At 55.5% G+C, this 24,628-nt stretch overlaps 2 protein-coding genes across 3 annotated transcripts in view; both read right to left on the minus strand.

Annotated features, from left to right (window-relative positions):
• The window catches only part of NECTIN1 (nectin cell adhesion molecule 1), a 67,665-nt gene that overhangs the window by 5,676 nt on the left and 37,361 nt on the right, over window positions 1-24,628 (minus strand). Inside the window, 4 exon segments of the mRNA NM_001001262.2 lie at window positions 7,499-7,650; window positions 9,182-9,299; window positions 9,692-9,994; window positions 10,534-10,884. Of these exon segments, the coding sequence (NP_001001262.2) occupies window positions 7,499-7,650; window positions 9,182-9,299; window positions 9,692-9,994; window positions 10,534-10,884 (924 nt within the window).
• LOC146399886 (uncharacterized) lies at window positions 14,231-21,204 on the minus strand. Of its 2 annotated transcripts, XM_084978354.1 has the most exons (3): window positions 19,315-21,204; window positions 16,175-16,336; window positions 14,237-16,132 (listed from the first exon to the last, which is right to left on the minus strand). In XM_084978354.1, the coding sequence occupies exons 2-3, from the start codon at window positions 16,328-16,330 to the stop codon at window positions 15,989-15,991; spliced, it is 300 nt and encodes a 99-aa protein (XP_084834480.1). In that variant the 5' UTR covers window positions 16,331-16,336; window positions 19,315-21,204; the 3' UTR covers window positions 14,237-15,988. The 2 variants fall into 2 exon arrangements, with proteins under 2 accessions (XP_084834481.1, XP_084834480.1); XM_084978355.1 differs by lacking the exon at window positions 19,315-21,204 and having other exon boundaries at window positions 14,231-16,102; window positions 16,244-16,451.

Genomic DNA, 24,628 nt, shown 5'->3' on the forward strand with positions numbered 1-24,628 from the left:
GATTCTGAAAGAGAAGACAAAGGGCCTTCCAGGAGTTCAGGCTGGAAGGGCTCATGGAAACGTGGGGCCAAAGAAGGGAGGCGATTCGCCCAAGTCACATGGCTATGGCTAAGCTGGGACCACCCAGAGGCTCCCGCAGGCGGGAGCTGGCAGAGGGAAGCAGGAGTATTGAAGGCTCAGCTTCCCACTTGTCACCACTGTGTCCTCAGTGCAGGTCACTGAGTGGCTGCCCAATAAATATTTATTGAATATCTGTCCTCACCGCCCACTTCCAGAACAGTCTCCCTGAACCTCAAGCTTCTTCTTCTGGTTCACCAGGTCCCATCTGTTTTACTGCCTCGAAAAGGGCTGCACACCTGCTCTCCATGAGGTGGGAGCTGCCACCACAAGAAATGCCCAAGAGGCAGCTGGCAGGAACCTAGCCGCCTCTGTGCTTTCAACCTGCCGGCTGCCTCTTCAGTTCTTACCCCATACCTGCGTGCTCTCTCCTCTTGCCACCTGCCTCATCATCGCTCCATCCACCCACCCACCCACTCATCCACTCAGCAAACACGTATCGAGCATCTATTTCGCTAATCCTGGGAGACAAAGAACCCATGGCCCAGCTGAGGGACCAAATGACTCTCTTAGAGGCAAAGCAGTGTGTGGATGTCGAGGGCGCTGGCAGATGGGTGCTTCGGGAGTGTGGGGAAGAGAGGACCGTGGCCTGGAGTTTGAAAAGGCTTCTTGGAGGAGAGAAGACTTAGGCCAAGGCTTGAAGGATGACTAGGACTTGGAGAGGCTGGCAGAATAAGGAAGGCACCGAGTGGAGGGACCGGGCCTTTCCTTTCGACGTGTTTCCTACAAATAAAAGGGGCCCCTGACTCTCAGCTTTATTTTCCAAGTGTTCTGTCTGGGCCTTCTCTCTGCTCCAGCCATCTGGTTGGAGGCTCCATCCTTGGACCTTCAGCCGGTACCCTCTGCTTTCCTTCCTAGGGATAGACCTGGTGTCAGTGTCAGAAATGACCTGGGTCCTGCAAACCATTTCGGGTAGCAGGCTCTCATTGAACTTTGGGGCTTTATCTTTAAAGGCCTCAGCAGTTCCCAAGCAGTGGCCATAGAACTGCAAGTCATTGGCTCCGAGGGTTTGCAAAAATACTGGGGTCAAACCTTTCAGGAAATGTTGGTGTGCACAGAGCATCAGAGCCCTTCATCTTCGCAAACACACTGAACTGTAAGAGGAACAGGAAGTGTTTCCCAACCTACTGGAACCCAACCCCACCCCTCCTGACTCAAGGACCATTCACAGGACCAGTATTTGGGGACACACTTAGCAAACTCTTCTATTCAGCACATCCTCATTCTGGAATTCTCTTTGCCCCCTTAAAACCCATCTTGCTCACCCTGGCTCACCACCTTCCCTTCCTCTTGTTCAACAGCACATCTTCCACCACCATTCATCTACTCTGCCAGCTTAGACTCCCATTCACCTGTGACTCTTCCTTTACCTCTTGGGTGGAGATTTCACCATCAAATCTTATTGACTCTTCCTATTCGATAGCTTCTCATTTGATGCCAGGTCGTACTGTTATAGGAGATCCCTCAATTTCCCACCTTCATTTGGTCTCTGCCCCCCTTTAGTCACTTCATCCATAGTCACCAGGTTAATTTTCACTATGTGGACACCACCACTCCCTTTCTCAAACACTAGCAATGACTCCCCCACTGCCCGTTAGACCACGCCGGTCTTCAAAGCTCGCATCATGAAACTTGATCTTGGGTTTGGCCAACTCACCGTTTTTGCTGTTCAAGTTGACTGTTTACTGCAAACTTTTGCTCATGCTGTTCCCCCTATCAAGAATGCCCTTCCTCATCCCCTGTGGCCTATTTCAGTGCCTCAGTCCTGTCTTTGTGTGGTCGTCTCTTCTCCAGCTCACACTTACCTTTTCTCTTTAGAATTTTTACATACTAGTGGTCTGTAGCTCTCGTTCTGGTATAAACAATAGCTTATTCCCTTCCATTAATCATATACTAATGTATTACAGTAAAGCCTGTGATAGGACACCCTGCAGTAAATGCAAATTAGGATCTACCATGATTGGCTCTGGTCTTTCTGGCAGCTCTCAAGTGGCTAAAGTTCTTCTCTTCTCCAGGAACAGGGAGAGGGGTTGAGGAAGTGGCAGCGTCTTGGTAATTTGGGATTGACCCAATTTAGTGTGTTCCAGTTGTGTACAATATTAGTTCCACTATATTTACTCTTATGCTTTTTTTTTGTAGCCGAGACCCAAGGAAAAGCAAATCTCTCCCACATTTTCCTGAACTAGATTGAATTTTTTGGACCCCATAATCATAGCCTGGTAGAGCTGCACGAAAGTGGCTGGTGGCCCAAACTAGTCTGCAAATTTGTGTTCAGAGTCAATCTAGAACCTGATCTCTTCTCACTGCCTCCATCATTACCAGCCTGTTCCCAGCCACTATCATCTCTCACTGGGATTATTGCAGTAGCCGCCTAACTGGCTTTCCCAATTCTACACTTTTCCACTATAAACTCATTTCCCCACTGCAGCCACAGAGATCCTGTTAGGTCTGAGAGCTGAAAATGCTCCACATGATTTATGCCTCTGCCTCCATCTCTGGCTTTCCTCCCAGCTGGCTCCCCTCTCAGCTTCCTCAGGGCCTTTGCACGGGCGGCTCTGGAACCAGGAAGGCTTCTCCCCTGGTGTCCCATGTTCACTCCCTCGCCTCTTTCAGGACTTGGCTCAAACTTCTCATCAAGGCCACCTTCTCACTGAGGTCTTCCTTGACTCCTTCTTGAAAATCACAGCTCACAAACCCTCACCCCAGGCCCTCGGGAACCCCTAACTCTGCTTTGCTTTTTTCCCATGTCACCTTCAAAATGACTACATAATTTTTCAAATGTATCTTATCTGTTACTTGTTGTCTGTCCTCCTGTGCTGAAGTGTAAGCTTCATGGGGACAGGGACTTTGCGTGGCTTCACTGATGTACCTGCCGGCACCGAGACTGCCTCGCACATGGCTGAAGCTCAAGAACGTTTGGTGAGTGAGTTCTATGAAAGCAAGGCCATGACTTCAAGGTGAGCCACTGGGTCTCTTTCTCCTCCAGGGCCTTCTGTTTAATTCCCACCACTCCCCCAAGTTCTAAGTAGGTTTATTCTTTCTTGGAGATTTTTGGGAACCCTGGTTATTTTGCCTAGTTGAGGGCCAGGCCTGCCTAAAAGAAGATTGGCTAAGCAAACGTCCAGCTCTGCAGGCTTCAAAGTGAAGACGCCGAGTGAGGGTGTGGAGGGAGTGGATATGGGGACTCATTTGTAAGCAGAGGTGGCTGTCTGCTGTGGAACGGAGTGCCCTCCCCTCCTACCCCTCCAGCTGTCACATTCAGCCAGTAGCTCCTGTCTCTGTGCCAGGAGCAGAGCCTCAAAGGGCGCAGCTGGCGGGAGAGAGAAGAGCTGGGCCGTGGGGGGGTCATGTGCGCTTCCTGGTGGGGGCCCAGCCGGCTCCCCTTGCTTCCTTTTAAAAGAGGGCAGCCCGGCCCCACTGCTGAAGGGTTGCAGCCTCCCCTCTGGGATCCCAGTCTTGCTGGGACCCTGAGACAGTGGGGGCTTTGCATTCCTTTGGGGCCCTGGTCTGTTGACTGGGGTGGGTAGGCTGGTACGGGGGCTTGGGATGGATGGGAGGTGAAGTGAAGGTTAGAGTTTACAGCCTGATTCTAGGATCTGGAGGAGGTTTGGGGTCAAAGAGAATATTTGGGCTTCTAAAACCAATGCCTGCAGCTTCCGCCAGGCTGGCGGGCAATGCTCTGGCGCCAGGCTAGGCCAGGAAGCATGAGAACTACACCTCCCAGCATGCAGTGCTGCTGGCCAGGGAGGGTGGGAAGGCCTGAGGTCAAGATCTGGGAAGCCCTTCTTCTCCTGCAGCTGCAGCAGCTGTGCACCGCCGAGACCAGTGGGCAGGGGCTCCTCCCGCCAGAGGAGGACAGGAATCCTCCCAGGGCTGCGAGCTGCTGCCTCCTCACAGGCTCCCCACCACGCTGCCCTCTCGGCCCCAGAGGTGGGCAAGTTTGCCCACAGCACAGCCACGGGCCCCCTCCTGCACCCTCAGCACCCAGACATCATTTGCCTGCTTGCTGGTGCATGTTTACACACGCAGAGGCACACGCCCACACTCATGCCTGGGCACGCACACACGCAGGCTCACACCACCCCCCTTCCTTCCAGATGGAGCCTGAAGCCCCACCAACCCTTGGTCTGAAGGACTCCCGCCCTCCTGCGCAGAGCCTATTGCCTTTGCCCCGCACGGCTGAGCTGGCGCTGCACTGGAAGTAGAAATTGGCACAGACTCCCTGCACTCCAGTGGCCTTCCCCGCCCTGCTCCGGGGAGTGCCCTGGACACTCTTCTCCAGGCACCCCCAGTCCCAGGGACAGCCACTGCCTCCTTTGGCCACTTTAGTCTGGTCAAGGCCATCCCTTGCATCCCTCCCCACCCTCAGCATGGCCCCCAGGGGCCGAAGGGAGGGGACCTTATGAGTTTGTTTTGTGACTATTGGGCCAACCCCATGACATTGCTCCTGGGAAATGGGCTTCTCAGAGGGCCCCAGGCCCCTGGAAGTGTACCTGCAAATTATGGTGAATTTGTTTTCTCTGATTTCTCAGCCGCATGGCTGCAGCCTGGACTTGTTTGTTTCTCTCTAGGAAAACCCTCATTGTACACATGGCCCCTAACTGGTCCCCAGTGCCATCCACGCATCCTCCCAGGCACTCAGTGTGAACCAAGCGAAGCTGCTTCTCTGCTGAGAACCCTTCAGAGGCTCCCTGTGGTCAGGAGAGAGGAAGCCCCACTCTCTCTGTTCCTACCCACTCAGCTCCAAGCCATTCTTTCCCACACACATCCCCTGCCCGGGAACCCCTGCCCTCTACGGCTGCCCACCCATGCACGCTGGTGGGAACAGCTCAAAGGTCATCTTCCCCCGGATCTGAGACCCGGAGAAACCTACGCCCAAGTGTGTCTGTGCAGGTGGTGCAGCTGCCCTGCGTAAGCGTGACTGCATACTCGTGTCTCTGGTGCACACCCCGCTGCATGCCTCCCCCGCCCGTCTCTTCATTTCCCTCTCCAGATGTGCCCAGGGCAAAGCTATTACCCGAACGGATGGCCAGAATGAAAAATTAAATTTCCACTTATCCATCTCCTTCATGCATTCCCTCCAGACCAGCAGGGCTTGGAGCACAGGTATGGCTGTGTCCCCGGAGACTAGCCCGTGTGGGATGAAGGCTGCTGGGGTTGGTGGCTGCATGGAAATCACCCATAAGTACAGGAACAAATAGCTCTGAAAAGGCTCAGGCTGCTTGGCTGAGCCTTCCTGAGGGGGCTGGAGACCTTCCCTTGGGACAGCCAGCTAAGTTGCTCCTGGGCCCTATCAGTGATTCAGTCAGCATCACACGTCCCTGGCTTCTGCCTAACTGAGCTGTCAGCCACAGAGTCCCCTTATGCAGGCCCCTTCTCATCGCCCATGTGTGTACCTTTTGGTGACATCCCTGTCCCACTCTGTACTTTGAGGAGCAGGGGAGGATATGCTGTGTGCCTCTTCCAGCTGGAGCCCTGGGCAGCCCCAGCCCACCTGCCCGCAAGGCCACCTAAGCCTGAACACAGATCCCATGAAGGGCAGCCCTGGAGCAGTCACAGCCAAGGAGACGGCTCACCTCCACAGTTTCCCTGCCTGGGCCTGGGAAGCTGCCGCCTTTCCTCCCTCCCTGCTCCTAGACCTGGTGTGATGCCCTGATGACTTCCTGGACTCACGGTCATCCTGCGTCCTCCTGAATTTTGGGTGAAGGGAGGCCCTGACTTTCCTGTGCCAGCCCTGCCTCTGGGGTTGGGCAGCACCACTTGGTCCCATCAGCCTAGCAGGGCCTTGGCCGGTCTGCTCATGCTGGGGAGTAGGATCGATGGGAGGTCACTGCTCCCGAGTTTCTTGGCCTCAGCCCCTGATTTCCTAATCAGGAGTTTCCCCAGAGAGCCGGAGTGGTGGAGGGGGTGCAGAGGTGACACTGGTGGCCCACGGCTGGGTAAGGTGTCCTTACACAAGGAACCCATGCTGTGTGCCAGGCAGTGGATGATGCATTTGGCCTGATCCTAAGAGACCTGAGATAAGTATGATGGTGACAGTCCATATGACAGATCAAGAAGCAGAGGCTCAGAGAGGGGAAGACCACTCAGCCAGGAAGAGCCAGCATGCGAACACGCTCAGGCCAGGGCTGTGCTATGCCTCACAGGACCTGCTGTCCTGAAGGGAGTCAGGTTCCCTTAGGACTATTCTTTACCCTTTGTGGCCTCGCTGCCCTGGGACCAGAGCTCAGGCACCTGGGAGGCTCTTACTGAGCTTTGCTCAAACTTCTTCCAGGGGCCAAGAAGGGTGTGACTCTGGCCTTCCCATCCTTGCCAACCTACTGGCACCCCCAAGCCCTAGCCTGGGGGAAGCGCCGTCTTGGCTTTCCCCAGGCTCTGCCTCTGACACTTCCTGTCCAGCTCAGCAGCAGCATGACATCACTTCCGGGCCTGGGAGGTTCTTTCTACCACTTTCTCACCCTGCAACCAGCTCAGGTACAGGGTTAAAGATACCCCGGGTGTGAAGCTGTGATGGTAATTTACCCCTCGACTGGCTTGTTTTGATCTTTCCACTAAGAACGGTAATGACGGAGTTAAGATAAATAATCAGAGAACAGAGGGCACTGACTGACGGACTGGTCTGTGCTAGGTGCTTGACCTACATAATGTAAATTCTGACAATAAGCCCTCAAGGCACATCATATTATCCCCATTTTACAGATGAGGGCTTGTCCTGCTGTTTGACCTGGACGCCCACGCTCCTTTTATATCCCACATGTCGTCTCCCCTAGGGCATCCCAGCTCCTGTGCTCCCTTTGCCCTGAGAGGGCAGGTGGCTGAATCGCCCTCCCACCTGCACTGACAGAGGAAAATGCAGGGAAAACAGCATTCCAGGCACAGAGCACACAAACCACCATGGCTTTGGGTTCCATCCTGGCTTTCCCTCCATATTCCTGCTTGAGGCAAGCTTCGCCTCCAGCCCACAGGGCTTTCCTGAACTGCAGGAGCAGAGCTGGGAGAAGACAAGCTTCTCTTGCAAGCCCACCCCACCAAGCCAGCAAGCCAGCATCACACGGTGTGTTCTGGGTGTGCTCTGTGGGCAGACCCACGGGCAGCTCTAACCACACCCCGCCCCCAACAGCACTGTTGCAAACAGCACTTACTTCCGCCCTCCCGGAGCCTCCCTCCTGCCCCTCTCCGACCAGAGTCACCCTGTCTCATGCACAACCTTCACAGAGGAAAAAGCAAAGCAAAGCAAGACCAATGGCCAGAGCTCAAAGGAGAACCAGAGAAACAGGAAAAGGAGATGCAAACTTCCTCCAATGACACAACCCAAAGGTGGGGGATGCTGGCAGCGGAAGAAGAGGTGGCGGGAGAGGCAGGGAAGGACACAGCGTCCTACCTGTGATATTGACCTCCACCTGGCCCGAGCGGGTACCGATGGGGTTGGTGGCCTCACAGATGTAGGTTCCTGCCATGCTGTAGTTGATAGGTCCCCTGAAGAAGAGCGTTCTATTCTGGGCCTCCACACCCTTGGGAAGGGAGCCATTCAGCCTGTAGAGATGGGGAGACAAGGTAGAGGGTTATGACCCTCCAGCCCCAAGAAGCTGCCCCTGTGTCACCCACCTGACTCCAAGACCCCCTGCCCTTTGGCTGAGTCAATAGGCGGGGTCTGTCTTGGAAGGATTAAAAACAATAAAAACAACAATTATTGCTTGCATGTGGTGGTTTTATATTATTCAGTGTTGCACATTTGATGATTATAGCACTGAAACATAGACAGGACAGGTGGTACTGGTCCCACTTAACAGAGGAGAAATGAGGTTCAAGGCCAAGGAAACACAGCCAGTAAGTGTCACCTGGAGCTCTAGCCAGATCTTTGGGCTCTTGGCAGTATTCTTTTCACTACTCATGGTTCCTGGTAGTTGGTCCTTGACTTCCTGGGTAGCTGGTTAATAATCAGGGGTCCTAACCCCAAATCTGTTGAAGCTGCACCACTGGAGTCACGGCCTAGAATTTTTCCCCCTCCCGCACCCACAGCATATGGAAGTTCCTGGGTCAGGGATCAAATCTGAGCCTCAGTAGCGACCTACATCATAGCTATGGCAATGCCCAATCCTTAACCCACTGTGCCCCGGCAGGAACTCCATGGCCCAGAATTTTAACAAGATAATAAGATGTGATCCACATTGAGGTATTGGGTTCCACTTCATTATCTTGCTTTCTTTCTGGTTCAAGTCAGAGGCTTTTTTTCATGTGGGGGAGTATCCTAGAAGTTTCCTGAACACGGGGGACCTTCTTCCTTCTTCCTGATCCTTGATGCCAATTATTCTGTTGGACCCAGCAGCCTCTTGGGTCCTGCCCACTCGCACCTTTGAAGCGCTCCTGGTTCCAGGAAGTGGGTGGTAACCAAGGGCTGAGCTGTGCCATGTCCTCTACTTCCCGGAAGCCATCTTCTGACCACCCATATTCACCCACTTCTTGGCTTCCCCACATCTCTGTCTTTCTGTGTGTTCTATCCAGCTCTTCTATGGAAGACCCTTGGCTCAGGCCATCAGAGCTGGCTGGAGGGGGAAGCTGGATCCTTTGAGGTCCAGGCACAAAGACCATGAGGCCATGAATGGGATGATGGGCTTTGGGGCAGGTGCTCCACGAACACAGGCATGCTGGGCTGACTGCCGCCTTCTCCCTGAGAATCTGGGGGTGCTGGAGAGAAGGAATAGGAACAAAGAAAGATCTGGGGTGCTCCAGAAAGCCAGCTTCCCTGGGGACACCTTGATAAAAATAAATACTGGGGGCTGGGGTGGGAGTGATTCAGACTGAATCACCAAAGGAGAATGACAAAATTCTTTATTAGGGAGAAGAAGGGCGGCAGATCATGAGGGAAGCCCCCCAGCAGAATGGCCTGTCCCACTGACGCCGATGTCAAACACGGGGGCGACCCCTCCCCTTCTCACAGAGAAACCTGAGGCTAGACCCTTGTTTCCTCCCTGTGTAAGGCTCCTGGAGGTGGGGTGGGTGCCCCCTCCCCGCCAAGGACCAGCAAGTTTCCTTGCAAGGCAGCCAGCCAGTCTGAGGCACTTACGTGGTCCAGTGGTACTCGGTGGCTGGGGGGTTGGCATCAGCTTTGCACGTCAGCTTCACATCCATTCGCTGCAGGTACCAGTTCCCATCAAACCCCTCGATGGTCACCTCGGGCTCATCTGTGGGGCAAAGGATGATGTTTGAAAAGGGTGAGGTCAGGAGAGCGGGACTTGGGTGAGGGAGTCTCAGACAAGGACAGTGACATGGCAGCAGCCAGAAGAGGGGGAAGAGTGACAGGGGGAATGGCGGTCACAGACCCTCAGAGCAGAAGCAGCAAGGGGAACGAAGGAGGAGCAGGGAGACGGTGGGCAACGTGAGCAGTAGGGGCGGAGAGGAGGGGAGGACAGAGCACCCTCAGAAAGACAAAGGGAGGATGAGGAATGATAAGGGGGTGACGGAAGGAGGGAGTGGGGAGAGCGCCAAGAGGTGAGACCAAAAGAGGGAGGGCTGGTGAGGGTGGGGATGGGGCAGGGGACCATGGTGCCCGCCCGGGATGCCCGGCCCCGCTCACACTGCACATTGAGGGTGAGGCTCTCCCGGAAGCGGTCCATGTGGTAGTTGACGATGCAGGCCAGGGACTGCTGGTGGTCTTCCCGGCTGGGCACCAGGCGGTAGCGGCTGATGACAGTCACTGTGCCATTGGGGTTCCGGATCTCCTGGTACTCTGCCTCGCCCTTCAGGTGCGTTTCCCAGGACACCACACTGGGAGGCTTCCCATTGGCCGAGGTGCAGGTGGCTACCAGGACCTTGTCATCCTTCCCTTTCTTGGCTCGAAGCACCGCCTGGGTGCCCTCTATCCAGTTGGTGGGTTTGGCTGCGGGCAATCAGAGAACATCATGGGTCCAGCCCTGCTGCTTCATCAAGGGGGCACAAGCCCGGGAGGGCAGGTACCTTCCAGGCTTTGCTTCAGGTCCCCCTGATCACCCTCGTCTCTCAGCTGTGTTTCACCAAAGCTCCTCCCAGCACTTCTCACAGGGAACTCTTTGGCTTTAACCCACGACCTTCCTGCTCTAATGTCTATATCACCTTTTGTTGAGCGGAAGTCGTCCTGGACTCTTGGCGCGCTCAAGGCACGCAGCTCAAGAGGCTCTCCCCATTACCATGGCGTCTGCCTGCTTCTTGGCCACCTGGAAGGTGCCCCACCATGGGTCTCCAGGTTGAATACTGATCCTCAGCTCTGCCCACAGCTGAAGCCCAGCTCCCATCCCCAGTGAACTAGAAGAGCCTGGCCAGAAGGGACCGGAAGGGCCATGCCCGGAGCACAGGAGCATGCCAACCGAAGGGGACCACCTGGGGCCATCGAGGATGGCCAAGCCCCTGGCCATTGCCGAGCAGAGTGGTCGGTCAGCTTACCCATCACAGTGAGGTTGAGCTGGCTCTCTCGATTGCCCGCAGGGAAGGTGGCAAACTCGCAGATGTAGACGCCCTCGTCCTCCAGCTCCAGGCGGGAGAGGCGGATGGTGCCGTCAGTGAAGGAGGGTCGCAGGAACTCCACGCGCTCCCGGTAGGGGGCCAGCACCGAGACGCCCATGGCGGGGTTGTAGATGGCCACATTCTGCTTGGAGCCATTGGTGGCCTTCTGCCACGTGACCTGGGTGATCTTCACGCCAGGCAGAGGGTTTGCGAAGCTGCAGTGCAGCACCACATCTGTGCCGATGAAACCATACATGGAGTCGTTCACCTGGACCACCTGGGTGTGGGCACCTGGTGGAGGGAGATGGCAGAGGGTGGTCAGGGACTGCTACAGTCCCCACCCCAACTCCCTGCATGCTGGTCTTTTCTTTTCTAGCAGAGCCATGATGTAAAAAGATTCTGGCGATAAAAATAACAATTGTTTGTTATAGAAACACTGTGGGCAATACTGACAAATACTGAGAAGACGATGACAAGAACCCATGACCCCGCCACTCAGACATATCACTGATAATCTTATAAGAAGTATCCTCTTTTACTTTTTTCTCTATATATTTAGGTGATCATCTTTTTTTTTTTTTTTAAACAAAATCAGAATCATATTGTACACATTGTTCCATGGACTGCCTTTTCACTTAGTGATATACCATCAATGTGGTTCCATGGCAATAAATAGCCATCCACACCCTCATTTTTGACGAGGAGGGTCCAATGTGCTGCTTTTTGAGCAGAGGCCCTGCTGAGGAGCTGCCAGCTGCTTCACCTTCCTGGGCCTCGGTTCCCTCGTCTGATAAATGGGGCGGATAATGCTGTCACAGGTTGCTGGGAGAACCAAATGATATGATGGATGAGGCAGTGTCAGGAGGCAGGAAGTGCTGGGTGAGCACCAGGGCCCGCAGTGGCCGTCATTATGGCCACCCCATCACCTTCTCCCTCAGGAAGGGCTGGGTGCCCAGGCCCCGGGGTGCACTGCCTCTTGCCCAGACAGGCAGAGACAAGTGGGAACTGCATGGGTTCAGCCCCCTTTGGCTCCCGCTGGCCTCACAATCAAGTCTTAACTTCACATTTGAGGTTCCCATCATCCGGGCGCTGCCTTTTTGTCCACATTTCTCTGTACGTGATGTCCTCCAACCATGTCAGACCGGGCCCTTCCTCAGAAGGTGCCACGTTTCTGGGTTTCCTCCCTCCCTCCGCCCATTTATACACCAATGTTCTGGGTCTATTATCTGCATTAGAGTCACATCGACAAGCAATTCAGTCCCACCCTCCAAGAAGCACAGAGCCTGCAGACACTGCACTTCTAGACCCCTGTTCCCAATGTTCCCAAGAAGGCCCTGGAAAGCCCTTCCTCTTCTCCGCCTATGGCCATCCCACTCAGGCCACCCCCTCTGGAAAGCTTCCCGAATCCTCCCAACTCTTTTCTGCCTGGAAATGTGGTTGTTCACACCTCTGGCTTCTCCTCTGCCAGAGAGTGAGCTCCTCCAGAGCAGCGTCTGTCTTTTCTATCCCTGTAACCCTGGCACCCAGCCCAGCAGCTGGCACACAGTAGGTGCTCAGTAAATATCTGGGGCTAGATAAATGGCAACGGAAGCCATGAGACGTGCAAGAAAGAGGGAATGATCAGTGGCATCAAATGAATGAGTAAATCCCCTCTAGTCTCCCCACCGATTTACTTTACTCCATCTAGAATGGTTTTGTTTGAGCTTTTCCTTAACCGTGAACTTGGTTCAGGCCCCTAACCTGGGGCCGCCGTCCCTTCCGGGGGCTCACTCCCAGCTTCATCATTGGCTGTCCTTGCATGCCTCCTTCACTCAGGAACTTTATTGGGCTCCATCAATAACGTCAGTGCCAGGCCCCGGACTAATGTGCCCCCCACCAGCCCCCCCAAGGGAGTCCGGTGTTCCAGAGTGGGAACTCGGGTCTCAGGCTTGCCTCTGCATGATGGAGCTGGGATCAGCGCATACTCCCCTAAGGGCTCTAAAGGTCATGGTCAATGAAATATGCTCCCCTCCCCACCCCCACACACCTCCCCTCAAGAGGGTACAGGTGTACAGGTCAGGTGTCTCCAGGTCACTGCAGTATCTTCTGTGTTTGGCACACAGTAGGCACTTAAGAAATGCTTGCTGAATAAATACATCGTTGACCCTCCAGGCCAGGCCCTTGCCATGCTCTGAAAGCTTCCGTGATGTGCCCCCTTCTTTCTCTACACCCATTCACATCCGCACAGCCCTTCAAGGCCCACCTGTGGTGTCCTCACCCCACCTCTCCAGTTGTCCCCATGGCCCATCTGTGGGGTCCTGACATGTCCCCAGCAGAGAACACTATGCACTGGTAGGAGAAGCCTGGAGAGGGCGGGGAGTCAGGAGGGCTGGCTTCCAGCCTACCTCATGGTGAGCCCACCTTGGCACCTTGGCCGGTCACTGCCCCTTCCTAAGCCTGATTTTCCTCCCCTGTCAGGGAGCAGGCTGCACCCCCGAGTCCCAGTGGCCCCTTCTGGCCCTGACTGTCTGGTTCCCTGAACTGCAGCCCAGCCCAGCTGTGGCCCCACCCCAGACACAGTCCCACAGTGAGGTCAGTGGGCCAGTCTGCCCAGCAGCACTTCTGCTGACTGGCCAGTTGGCAAGCGGCTAGGCCCGAGGCCCTCCCAGCCGGATAAATGGGTACTCCCTCCCCCATGCCCCAACCTCTACTCACCCAGCCTGCTGGAGGCTGCCCAGCAGCTGAGCTAATGTGGGTATAATTGGGGAACTTTCACCACCCAAAGCTAGGAACAAGAAAAGCCAGTTGGGAGGGCTTGGGCCACAGGTGGTGGAGGGGGGTAGGGGTGTGGACACCGAGATCCATCTTGGGATTGGTACCAGGGCACGGGGGGGGGGGCTAGAGCGGGACACAGCCCACCAAGCCTGCCGAGACCCCATCTCCTCTAACCCCTTAGGGGTTTGAGGACAAGCGGGTTCAGTGCCTAGAGCACAGGCTGACATTCGTTGGCCACATTCTCAGCAGTGACCTCACTCTGCAGTGCTGTGAATACCAGGAGGGGAGATGGCTGATAGCGGCCTGGGTGTGGGGACGGGAGGCCACTGCAAGGGGTTCAGGCCCCCAGAAGGCCCCTCTCATCCATCAGTGCCTCAGCAGGCTGAGGTGGGCCTCCCCAGCCCACGCCTGTGTGGGTTGAGGCTGCCGTCTCCTCTCCAGTGTGAGGTTCCCAGAGCAACCCCATGGCGGGCACCAAGTGGGTTCCCTGGGCCGTCGCTCCTCTGCCCCATGACGATCAGGCTGGGAGGACCTCTCAGGAGCAGGCAGGCTCATCCTGGCACCGGCCTCTCTGCCCACAGAGAGGGCGTTCACCTTGTCCGCTATTTTCATCATAAGCATCTTTGCCCCACAACTAACTGGCCATAAAACAATTTTACCAAAAAAGACAAAATAATAAAAAATCAAAAAGGGCATGAAACAGGATATAATGAAATGGAATAAATGAATAACAAAATTAAAAAGACTTTTTCATGAAGTACAAAATATTGGAATTTAAAATGTGTGTAGATGCATGGTGATCCTGTGCAAAAAAATGATTTTATTTTGTGGGTTGTATTTGTTCAGCAGTAAGCACCCGTCTTCAAGTCTTTTGTTCACAGTATTTTTTTTTTTTTTTTTTTGCGTTGCCTGTGGCATGTGGAAGTTCCTGGGCCAGGGCTCAAACTCGAGCCACAGCAGCGACCCAAGCCACTGCAATGACAATGCAGGATCCTTAACTGGCTGTGCCACAGGAGAACTCCTGTTCATAGTATTTCATACATTTTTTTTTTGGCTTGTCGATTCATCTCCTTATTTGGCATCAAACTTTTTATTTTTCACCAAAATTTCTTCCTTCATTAAGAGAGATATCCGTTTAGAAACACGGGGGTGCATGTGTAAGTGAACCCCACTTTGCGTTGTGAAGGCCTCCGTGCTTTCGTGTGTTCTCGGCACACTGCCTCACGTTCGTTGATAGACTCTCCAAAGTTCTACGGAAAACGGAGGCTCAGCTCTGTGCCTTTGAGGCCCTCAGCCTCTTTCTCCTCCAATGTAGTGTGTTTCAAAATACGGAACCAACTCTTGAGGCGAATCATCGTCTTCTGTCAGCTCGATAAAGCCATCAGAAACGTCGCTAACTGGAGGAAGCGCTAGCGCATCTCAACGAGTTGAAACCAAACTGTCAAACCAAACTGTCAACCAGTTATTTTATCTTTCGAGGCAAAACTGCCTCGTGGCCACTTGGTTATGCAGCAAAATGTTTGCAGTGAAAATGCTTTCAGTGAAAGTGCCTAGAAGTGCTGTTAGCAGGGCCAGGGGAGGGGGCGCTGGGGGGGTGGGCAAAGGCAACTCTTGGAGTGTGGGGCTTGGGGTCACTGACGGTGGGGAGCCTGCGTTTTGGAACTGGGAGGGGCTGGGAAGCCTGGTAAGGTCTGAGGACCCTCCCTTACCCCTCCCCCTACTCCAGGCTTAGGGACCCAGAGCCCCCAATCCCCATCCCTGATCTTGGTCAGACGATGCCAGAATGCCCCCCTCCCTTTTTTCTTTTTTCTTTTTTTTGCTTTTAGAGCTGCACCCACAGCATATGTAAGTTCCCAGGCTAAGGGCTGAATCAGAGCTGTAGCTGCTGGCCTACACCACAGTCACAGCAAGGCATGATCCGAGCTGCATCTGCGACCTACACCACAGCTCACTGCAATGCTCGATCCCTGGCCCACTGAGTGAGGCCAGGTATCAGACCCACACCCTCACAGATACTAGTCGGGTTCGTTTCTGCAGCACCACGATAGGAACTCCTCCCCCATTCTTTAGGTTGGGCAGATTGGGAGGCTTTCAGAGAGGCAGGCACATCCCACCCCATGACTCTGACAGGCAGGGTCAGAATGTTGTAGTCACCACCAAAAAGGGACAGAAAGGGCTGGATGCAGGCAGGGATCCAGGAAGAGGGCCCTGCTCTGTGCAGGAAGAAGCGAACCGTAAGTCTTCTCTGGAAGGCCCAGCAGAAGGGGTAGACATCAGGGGAGGCCCCTTGGAGACCACACAGCTGCTGTTCTCAGCCGGTCCATGCTTCTCCACCAAGCGCACCAGCCCTGACGGCCCGAACGCTGATGCCTGTGTCTCCGCCACGTTATCTAAGCTCCACCCACCCTCTCAAGGGATATCCTGTCACCATCCGGCAGTACAGTAGGTTGGGAAGAGCCAGACAGTGTGGGTTTGCATTCTCTCTGTCTCACTTACGAGCTGTGAAAATTTGGGCAAACGACTTAACTTCTCTGTGCCTCCGCTGGCACTGAGGTTGCACATCTGCAACATGAGGATTATAATAATGTCTACCGCATAAAATTGCTGTCATGATTAAATGAGTACATGTGAAACTTAGAGGTCAGCACAAAATTGAGTGCTCAGTGTTAGTCTCTATGATCACTGCTACCATCTTCATCACCATCACCACCACCTCTACCACCATCACCATCATCACCATCATCACCACCACCACCTCTACCACCATCACCATCACCATCACCACCTCTACCACCACCACCACCACCATCACCATCACCATCACCACCTCTACCACCACCACCACCACCATCACCACCACCTCTAACACCATCATCACCATCATCACCACCACCACCTCTACCACCATCACCATCACCACCTCTACCACCACCACCACCACCATCACCACCACCTCTAACACCATCATCACCATCATCACCATCACCACCTCTACCACCATCACCACCATCACCACCACCTCTACCACCATCATCACCATCATCACCACCACCACCTCTACCACCATCACCACCTCTACCACCACCACCACCACCATCACCACCACCTCTAACACCATCACCACCACCTCCATTACCACCACCTCCATCACCACCACCACCATCACCACCACCTCCATCACCACCACCTCCATCACCACCACCACCACCACCATCATCTCTTCTTTAGCAGTAGGTGATCTTTCCTGGAACCTCAGACTCTCTCTGGTTCCCTAGCTAGGGCTGGTCCACAGAAGGGACCATCTCTTCTTCCCCACAGGCTCCCTCTTACATGAAGCTGCCCCAGATGTGGGAACCACCGCCTCCAAGATGGTAGCACAGTGGAGCTCAGTGGACCATGCAACTCATCATTTTACAAAGGAGGACACCAGGGTCCAGAGAGGCTGGATCACTTGCTCAGGGACACTGAACAGCAGCACCTAGCCAGGAGCTCTTCCCACTGGGCCATTAAAAATAGAATCAATCAGGTTCTCAATCTAACTCCCCAGGGCCTCATTTGAGGTGGTGTCCCTCCTGGAGTATAATCTCCAGATTGTAGAAATGGCACAAACACCAGCTACAATACTGCAGCCACGGTGCCTGTGGGCCACCCTGGACCCTGTGGGCTTGGTGGGGGATTGGGTCAGGGGGCTGGGGGCTAAAGATGGAGCCCCAGCTAGAGGCGCCTGCAGGAGACGCTATGTGCAGAGAAGGAAGAAGCCAGAGCGGTGGGGAGTGCCAGTGAAGAGAACCACAGGAACCCGAGTGCTCAGCAGAGAGGCTCCTGTGTCCAGGGGGGCTATTAAAGACTATTTCTTTTCCTGACCTCAAGAACTGCCTATTTTCTCCCTGGCCACCCTGGGAGCCCTAGGGTCAGGGACCCAGTCCCAGGTCTCTGTGCTCAAGTGCCTCAGTTTCCCCATTGTTGCTGGGGTTGGGCAGTACGAGCTGCCATCGTGGCTTCTCAGAAGTGCTGAGCCAACAAGGCAGGCGTTGGGCCGGCCCCTGAGACGTCATGGACCTGCGAAAGCCCCAGCTCAGCAACAAAACACAAAGGCTCCTCAGTTGTGGCCGACAAACCTGCTCCCCAGGGTCCTGCCCGCCTGCCCTGCCTGCCACCGAGCTAATCCCAGGCTGGGGCCACAAGTTCCCACGCAGCGGGGTGTGGCCCAGAGAGTGTATGTGTGTGGGGGGGCACTCTCCTCCCCATACCCACCTCGACCAGTTTCTCTTCCCAATCTTTGAAACCTCAGACCCCTCTCTCCCTAGCCAGGCAGGCGGGGATTGGGCCCCTGTGGTGGGTGAAGGGCAGGGCTGGGGACAGGGGATTCAGGGATTTCTGGTGTGGCCGCCTCTTCCTCTGTGCCCTGAGACTCTGCCCATGTGCCCTCAGTGGGATGGGCAGAAGTGGCAGGCCTGGCTTGAGTGGGAGGCACTGGGCTTCCCGATGAGAGCCTCTCTGCAACCAATATACTTTGGGATCTATTCTAGGGCTTTCCAGGGATGCTCCCCTGCTCCCCGCCCTGGAACTGGCAGAAAAGGAACAGGACATCCGGTGAGAAACCAGCAAAGTGGTAAGTGGGGATGACTCACTCACTGGTGGAGAGGAGGGGGGGGCCTCCAGACATCCTTGCTGAGTCAGCAGTGACTTAAAGGTTAGAGGTCCCCACCTCCCAAGGCAGCCACTTCTCCAAATGTCAACTCCCAGGGCTGGCTAGCTCCTCACTTTCCCGTGCTAAGGCCTGCCCACCCAGGGGAGAGGCTGGCGAGGTGGAGGGTAAGATTCAGAGAGAAACCTCTTGCTAGGGTCCCCTCCCCTGGGAAGTTTTGTCCATCAGTGTTGCCTGGACCCAGTCGTTCTGCCAGCAAGAACCCACATGAGCAGGGTCCTCGCTGAAGTCCTTTGAACTTGTCCTGTCTCGTATCTATGCCCCAGGCACGTTTCCCTGAGTCCGGGAGCTCCCCAAGCACCCAAGCTGCATCTGCAGCCTCCCCTCCACACCCAGAATGGGGTCCAGGGTGGCCCAGGACAAAGGGCTGAGTAAGGGAACAGAGAAGCGGCAGCTGGCAGGCTCTCATCCCTGCGCCCCTGGCCTCCCGTCTTTGGATCCGAGCATGCTCAGAAGAGCAAGAAGGTGCGAGGGCCCAGTCTGGGCCAAGGGCCCCTGTCCCTTGCCGCTGTTAGCTCAGTGCTAGCTCTTCTCCTGGGGAAGGTGTCCTGGGGCCCTGAGTCCTCTCCACATCCACCTTGCCCGCAGAGGTGATAACATCCCAAGATCCCACAGTCAGGGGCTAATTGCTACTGTCCAAACCCAGGCGCCTCTGCCCCTCATTTGGGGTCACAGAAACTGCCGATGTTTTCCTCTTGGCTGATGTATAACCGCCCCCACCCCCCCGACTCCCCACATGGAGCTGGTTAATGATGGGCTGTGGGGCTGGCGCCCGGCGCCTTGGGCGGGTGAGGACAGTGCGTGGGTGAGGAGGGGGCGCGGCAGCCTGGGAAAAGCCCCAGAAGGAGCTGGAGCAGGAGCCGAGGATCCTCCAGACAGGCCGGGCCAGCCCTGCTCCCTTGCAGTGCAGGAGCCCAGAGGTAGTGGTGTCAGTGCAGGCTGCTCTGGAAAGTCCCATCTCTCTCTCTCTGAAACCTAGCAGGACAGGCTGGGAGACAAGGATGAATCAGACACCTGGATGGCTCTGCGACGGGCCTGTTTCATGCTGGCTGCCTGTCCCCAAAGCCCAGGGCAGGGCTGGTCATCAGCAGCATCCGAGGAACAGGAAGCCTCTTTGGCCCCCTCCATCTGGGGCTTCAGGCTCCACCCCTCAGTCCTCTCTGTACTGCTCATGGCCTACCTGCCACCTTTCCTCTGGCTGGGTGGTGGGGAGGGAAGGTACCCACTGGAAACTGGGAGAGGCAGGCTCTGGTCCCCACTACTTGGTCACTTTTTTCTGTATGGCCTTAGTTGGGAGAGTTTGCTTCTCTGCCTTTATTTCCTTTCCTATAAGATGAGAGTGTTGGACCCCACGACCCTGGAAGACGAGGCTTTAGATGTCACCTGTCTAGCTCTCTCTCTGTCCCCGCTCTGCACCTTCTCTGGATCAGCCTCTGGAACTTCCCTACTAAGTGGCTGTTCTATCTCTGTTCACTGCCCGGCCTCTCCAAGGAGCCCACCCAGATCACATGGAATGCCAGGAAAATGTAGGCTGCATGACGGCAGAGCCGGGGTGCACAGGGCCCTTCCAAGCCACGTACTCACCAAGCACAGCTGATGCCAGCTCCTAAATGCTTTTGAATTCATCTTTGTTCTCCATCCCCCACTGGCCCCCATCCAGAGTCTTCCTGAGCTCCCCCTACCCCGACCCAGCTCAGCCCCTTCCCTGCCGCCTACCTCCAGCAGAGTCTTACTTCCTTATTTTCTCAACATTCCTGGGTTGGGACTACTCCAATCCCTTTCCTTTGAACCCAGCACCCACCATCTCATCTCGGCAACCCTGTCCCCTCCTTCTCCCCAGGCCTTGCCCCTGCTGCAGGCCACAGTGAGCTCTCACCTAGGCCACTGTGCTACAATGCCAGGTACACACACCTGCCTCCAGGCCACCCCCTCGAATCCATTCTCTGCTCTCTAAAATAGAAATCATTCCCGATTTAGAATCCTTCCATGGCTTCCTGCAGCTATCAGGATCAAGTTCAAAGTCCTTTGGGACTCTGGACCTTATCTTCAGCATCCCAGTGCCCAGCCTTGTCCTTCCCCTGCTCTCTCCTGTCACGTAGGCTCAGACCACCAGGTCCCTGCCGTGTTCTTCCCTCCGCTAAAAGCAGATACTGGCTACTAACCCACTCCTTTTTCATCCTTCCTGAATGACCTTAGCCTTGACTTTTGGGGAGGCTTTCCCTCACTTCCCCCACCATGAGTGAGGAGTTCCTGTACCCTGAGGGCCCCAGTGCCTCATCATACATCTGTCACAGCATTTCCCGTACTGAGCAGAAAGACTAGCACTCCAGCCCCGGACCTGGCATCTAGTAAGCATAAGGGGGCCTCAAGCGGCTGGTGGAGAAGGCTCTGAGCCAGTTGGGGTGCTGGGCCAAGGTTAGCTGTTTCTCAGGTCTGACTGTCACTTCCTGGAAACTGCACATTAGCCAAGGAGCAGGGCCTATACAGGAGGACACAGCACGGCCTGGGCAGGTAGGGCTGGATGACAGAAACAGGAGGTGAGGCCTCACGTCGGCATGGAAGGGACGCAGGTCAGGGCCCAAATCTCCTCCTTGACAGACACCAGGAGGCTACACTCCCAAAGGGTGCAGGGCTGTCTGAGCTTGTCTGCCCCCGACCCTGCTTGCCATGTCCTGATGTCTGTCTCTCTCTCTCTCCTCTGTCCCAGTTCTTAGCACCCAGCCCCACTGTCCTCACTCCAGACCAGAAGGTGAAAAATCTTCTTCTCACCCCAGCAAGCTGTGGCCCTGAAGCCCTGCTCCCAAGGTCTCAGCCCTGCAAAATCTGCACGCTTCCCAGCTCTGTACCCCTCCCGACATGGCCTGGATTTCTCCCGGCCTGGCCTGGCTCTTGAGGCCTCAAAGACCTGGAACCCCCTGGCTCTAAGGCCAGGATTCAGACAGGTGCCACCTCTGCAGCCAGCGCCAGCCTCTCTACCTCAGCTGCAGCAGCAGACATGTCTCACAGCAGACACGTCTCACAGCAGACACGTCTCACAGCAGACACGCGGCAGCCCGGATTCCCCTCAGCAAGTGTGCGTCTTTAACGACACATTTTGGGGATTGCAGGCAGCGGCCTTCTCAGAAGGCTAGTGTGTGTGTTGTGTGTGTGTGTGTGTGTGTGTGTGTGTGTGTGTGTGTGTGTGTGTCTTGGGTAGAGTGGCAGGGGGGTGGGGGGGAGAGGATGGAGGCTTCTGAGAAAGCAGAGGAAGAATTCCCCAGGCCTCCCAAGGAGAACCTTTTTAAAGCTCAGGGGTGACAGGTGCATTGCCTGAACCCTGCAGGTTCCATGCCAATGGTCACCACCTGTCTAGAAGCGGAAGTCTCTCCATCTGCCTCTTACCAGGAGGGGCCTGTCAGACCACCCCAGTACCCAGCTCTGTGGGTGCCCTGTCCAGCTCCAGGCAGCTGCCTGCACTGATGGCTGGGGGTTGGACCGATGTGGGGAGAGCAAGGCAGTCAGGTGGGTATATGGTGCCAGCTTCAGGAAAGGCTCATGCTAAAAGGGCAGGGCTGGGGTGGGAGACTGAAAGGGAGCGGGTTAAGAGGAATATGGGGTGGTGGTTATAGAAGTAATTCCTCCGTGAGCGCTGACTTGGGATTCAGACAGACCTAGCCTTGTCACTGCTCCTTATTTACTGGGTGACAGAGTCAGCTGCATCAACCTCTCTGTGCCAGCAGGTGAAGGACTTGGCATTGTCATGGCTGTGGCTTGGGACACTGCTGTGGTGCAGGTTCCATCCCTGATCTGGGTGCAGCCAAAAAGGAAACAATTATAGTACAATCTCCTCCCGTGAATTTGCGGATTAAGTGAGATAATGTACATACGCTCTCAGCCCAGTGCCTGGCATAAAGTTCTACTACACGAGTGGTCGTATTATTATTATTATTATAATCCTGGAGAAAGGTCATATTATTATTACCATTATAGCCTAGGAGTCAGGGAAGCGGGTTTCCATCCTGGCTCTACCAACCCACCCTGTGACTCTTTCTGTTTGCCCATGCCCGAGGCATGTGGAAGGTTCCCAGCGAGGGATTGAACCTGTGTCATAGCAGCCACCTGAGCCACTGCAGTGACAGTGTTGGATCCTTAACCCACTATGCCAAGAGAACTCCACCACCGTGTGATCTTGAGCAGCACCTGCTGTGATAAGTGCTGTGACACTCGGGGGCCTGATAATCCCCCCTTGTGGGGATCGGTTCAGGCACCGCATGGTGTTTAGCAGCATCGCTGGCATCTACCCGCTCCTCACAGTAGCACCTTTCTTCAAGTGTGACAGCCTGAAACATCTCTAGACATTGCTCCGTGTTCGGGGGGCGGGGGGGCGCAAAACTACCTCCAGGTAAGACCACCAGCCTAGAGGAAGGGGCTTGAAGCTCAGGCAGGGGTGCTGGAGTGTGGGATGGAGCCAGCTGGGTGAGAAGGGGAGTGGGGAACAGGGCTGGGGGGCTCCAGAGGGGAGGTGTCCTGATCTGTCCTGGGGCAGAGGAGCTGCAGGTTCCTGTTTGGAGAGCCCGCTCTGGCCAGTAGGAGGAGGGGCAGCGAGATGTGTTTGGAGGGAAGGGGAGACTCGGGGAATTTGGAGCCGATCTGTTTACTCTCAGGACAGGGGTGTTCCGTATGGGGTGGCCTGCAGTCCCCAGGGGACGGCAAACATTGGAAGGGGTGGTTCAGGGAAGAGCCACAGACAGGGAGACACGCCGCGCAAAGAGGCTGCAGAGACCAGGGGCTGTGTTTCTAGAGCAGAAACGAGGCCGGGCAGCATCTTCCTTGGGCTGGTAAACTGCTATCATTTCGCAAGGATTTTCACCTCATTTGGTTCCTGCTTAAGTGAAATCCACAACATGTGTTCTCTGCATTAGTGGAGTGTTTGTGCTTAATTAGTGGCAAATTCTTTCATATTAAAGTCATTAAGTTTTGCCGTTTGCTCTTCTCACCCCAGGCCTGGCTCTCCTCTGTCTTTCTTTTTAACGCAGGCAGCCTGATTGCTGCCACGCAGGTTGTTCAGCCTTGAGGCCTTAGAAGATGAATCTCTCTCTCTCTCTCACTCACTCTCACTCTCTCTCTCTCACACACACACACACACACACACACACACACACACACACACACACGCCACTCCCTCCCCATGGCATTTGGACCCTACAGCACTAGCCTTGCATCCGTCCCACCCTGGGCTGGCATTTGTGGCTCCCAGCACCTCTGTCCACGCCCGGGCTTCTCCACGTGGGCCGGCCGCTCTGCCGCCTGCCCAGCCCTGCCTCTGGGGGCTCCTCCTAGGCAGGGCTTTAGGGTTAGAATTTCTCCTGCCGGGAGGGACTCTAGGGCTGGAGTGGGAGCCAGCCGCAGGCTATGGGGTGAAGCACTGCTCTTCACGGGATGAGGGGGAGGCAGCCCCGCAGCTCAGGAGGCCGTGTCTACACACTCTACCAAGGCGGCGGGATTGCGCTCGACTAGCCCTGCTGGTGCAGTGGCGAGGTCTGGAGAGGGATGCTGGGGCGCAGTGGGGAGGCTGGCTCTTGACCCTGCCGCGCAGGAAGGCCGTGGTCTCACTGGTCCCCAGAGCTGAAATGTAGTGGCCTCTGCGAAGATGCTCTGGAGCCACAGCTGGTGACTCTGGACTCTTGGACAGGCAACCTCTTCCCTTCCACCTGCTTCCAAAGCAGCTTGACAAGGAGAAGGGGCCTGAGATGGAGAAGGTGCCTGCCGCAGGAACCACACCTGCTACCTCATTTCCGGGCAGGAGGCTCTGGTCAGGACCAAAGGAGTGATATTGTAGCTACACTGCAGCCCAAAGTTTAGCTCCCTCTCTGTACAGATGGTATAAGAACAGAGCCAGCCCTTGAGGGTTAGCGCCTGGGACTCTTTCTGCAGATTTTGGGGGTCAAGCATGGGAATGGGGAGCTCCAGGGCCTGCAGATGGGTCTCCTCTAGGCCTGACTCGGGTGCGGGGGGGTGCCCCCAACTTGGTGAAGCCCCTCCATTGCCATAGTCTGGTCCCAGACTCCAGCAGGTCAGTCTCCACACCTCCCGGTCAGGGGTGTCTCTCCCCTCCCCCGCCCCCCGCCTGCCCCCGGTCTGCTCCTGGGCTTCAGGTGGGCGGGGAGCAGTCTCAATCTGCTGCACTCTGGGCAGTGAGAAGCCTCTCTGCTGGGCAGGATCGATAGTGCAGACCAGAGGGGGACGCAAGAAGCAGGGAATTGGCAAATGCTCGGGGTCACAGCTCCTCTTTGACTGACCTTCAGCTGGTGTGGCCCCAGAAGCCTGCCCTAAAGGGTCTCCAGTAGGGGGCTGGGAGTGAGCCAGGAAGCCAGGCCCCCAGGCCCTAGCAGACCCGAGCTGCAGGCTTGCGGGGCTTCTCCGTTGGCCGAGGGGAGAAGCCAAACCCCATAGAGCACAGACTTCTGATGCCTCTGCAATTCAGGCTTATGTCTGGGGAGCATCTGAATGAGGCCTGGGGTGACCTGGATCATTCCAGGAGGCAACAGGTGAGTAGGATTGGGGAAAAAGGAAGAGTCTTTTAAGGGTCCTTCC

Source organism: Sus scrofa, chromosome 9 (assembly GCF_054392235.1).
Source record: "Sus scrofa isolate SSC_HxYL_T2T_F1_AM1 chromosome 9, Sscrofa_HxYL_maternal_Yorkshire_Landrace_v2.0, whole genome shotgun sequence".
NCBI classification, from domain to species: Eukaryota; Metazoa; Chordata; class Mammalia; order Artiodactyla; family Suidae; genus Sus; species Sus scrofa.

Coding starts and splice junctions, on each gene's coding strand:
- LOC146399886 (XM_084978355.1), bottom strand. CDS start 16,444: ATGGTGGTGGTGGTGGTGGTAGAGGTGGTGATGGTGGTAGAGGTGGTG. Junction 16,103..16,243: donor TGATGGTGATGGTGGTAGAG/GTGGTGGTGGTG, acceptor ATGGTGGTAGAG/GTGGTGGTGGTGATGATGGT.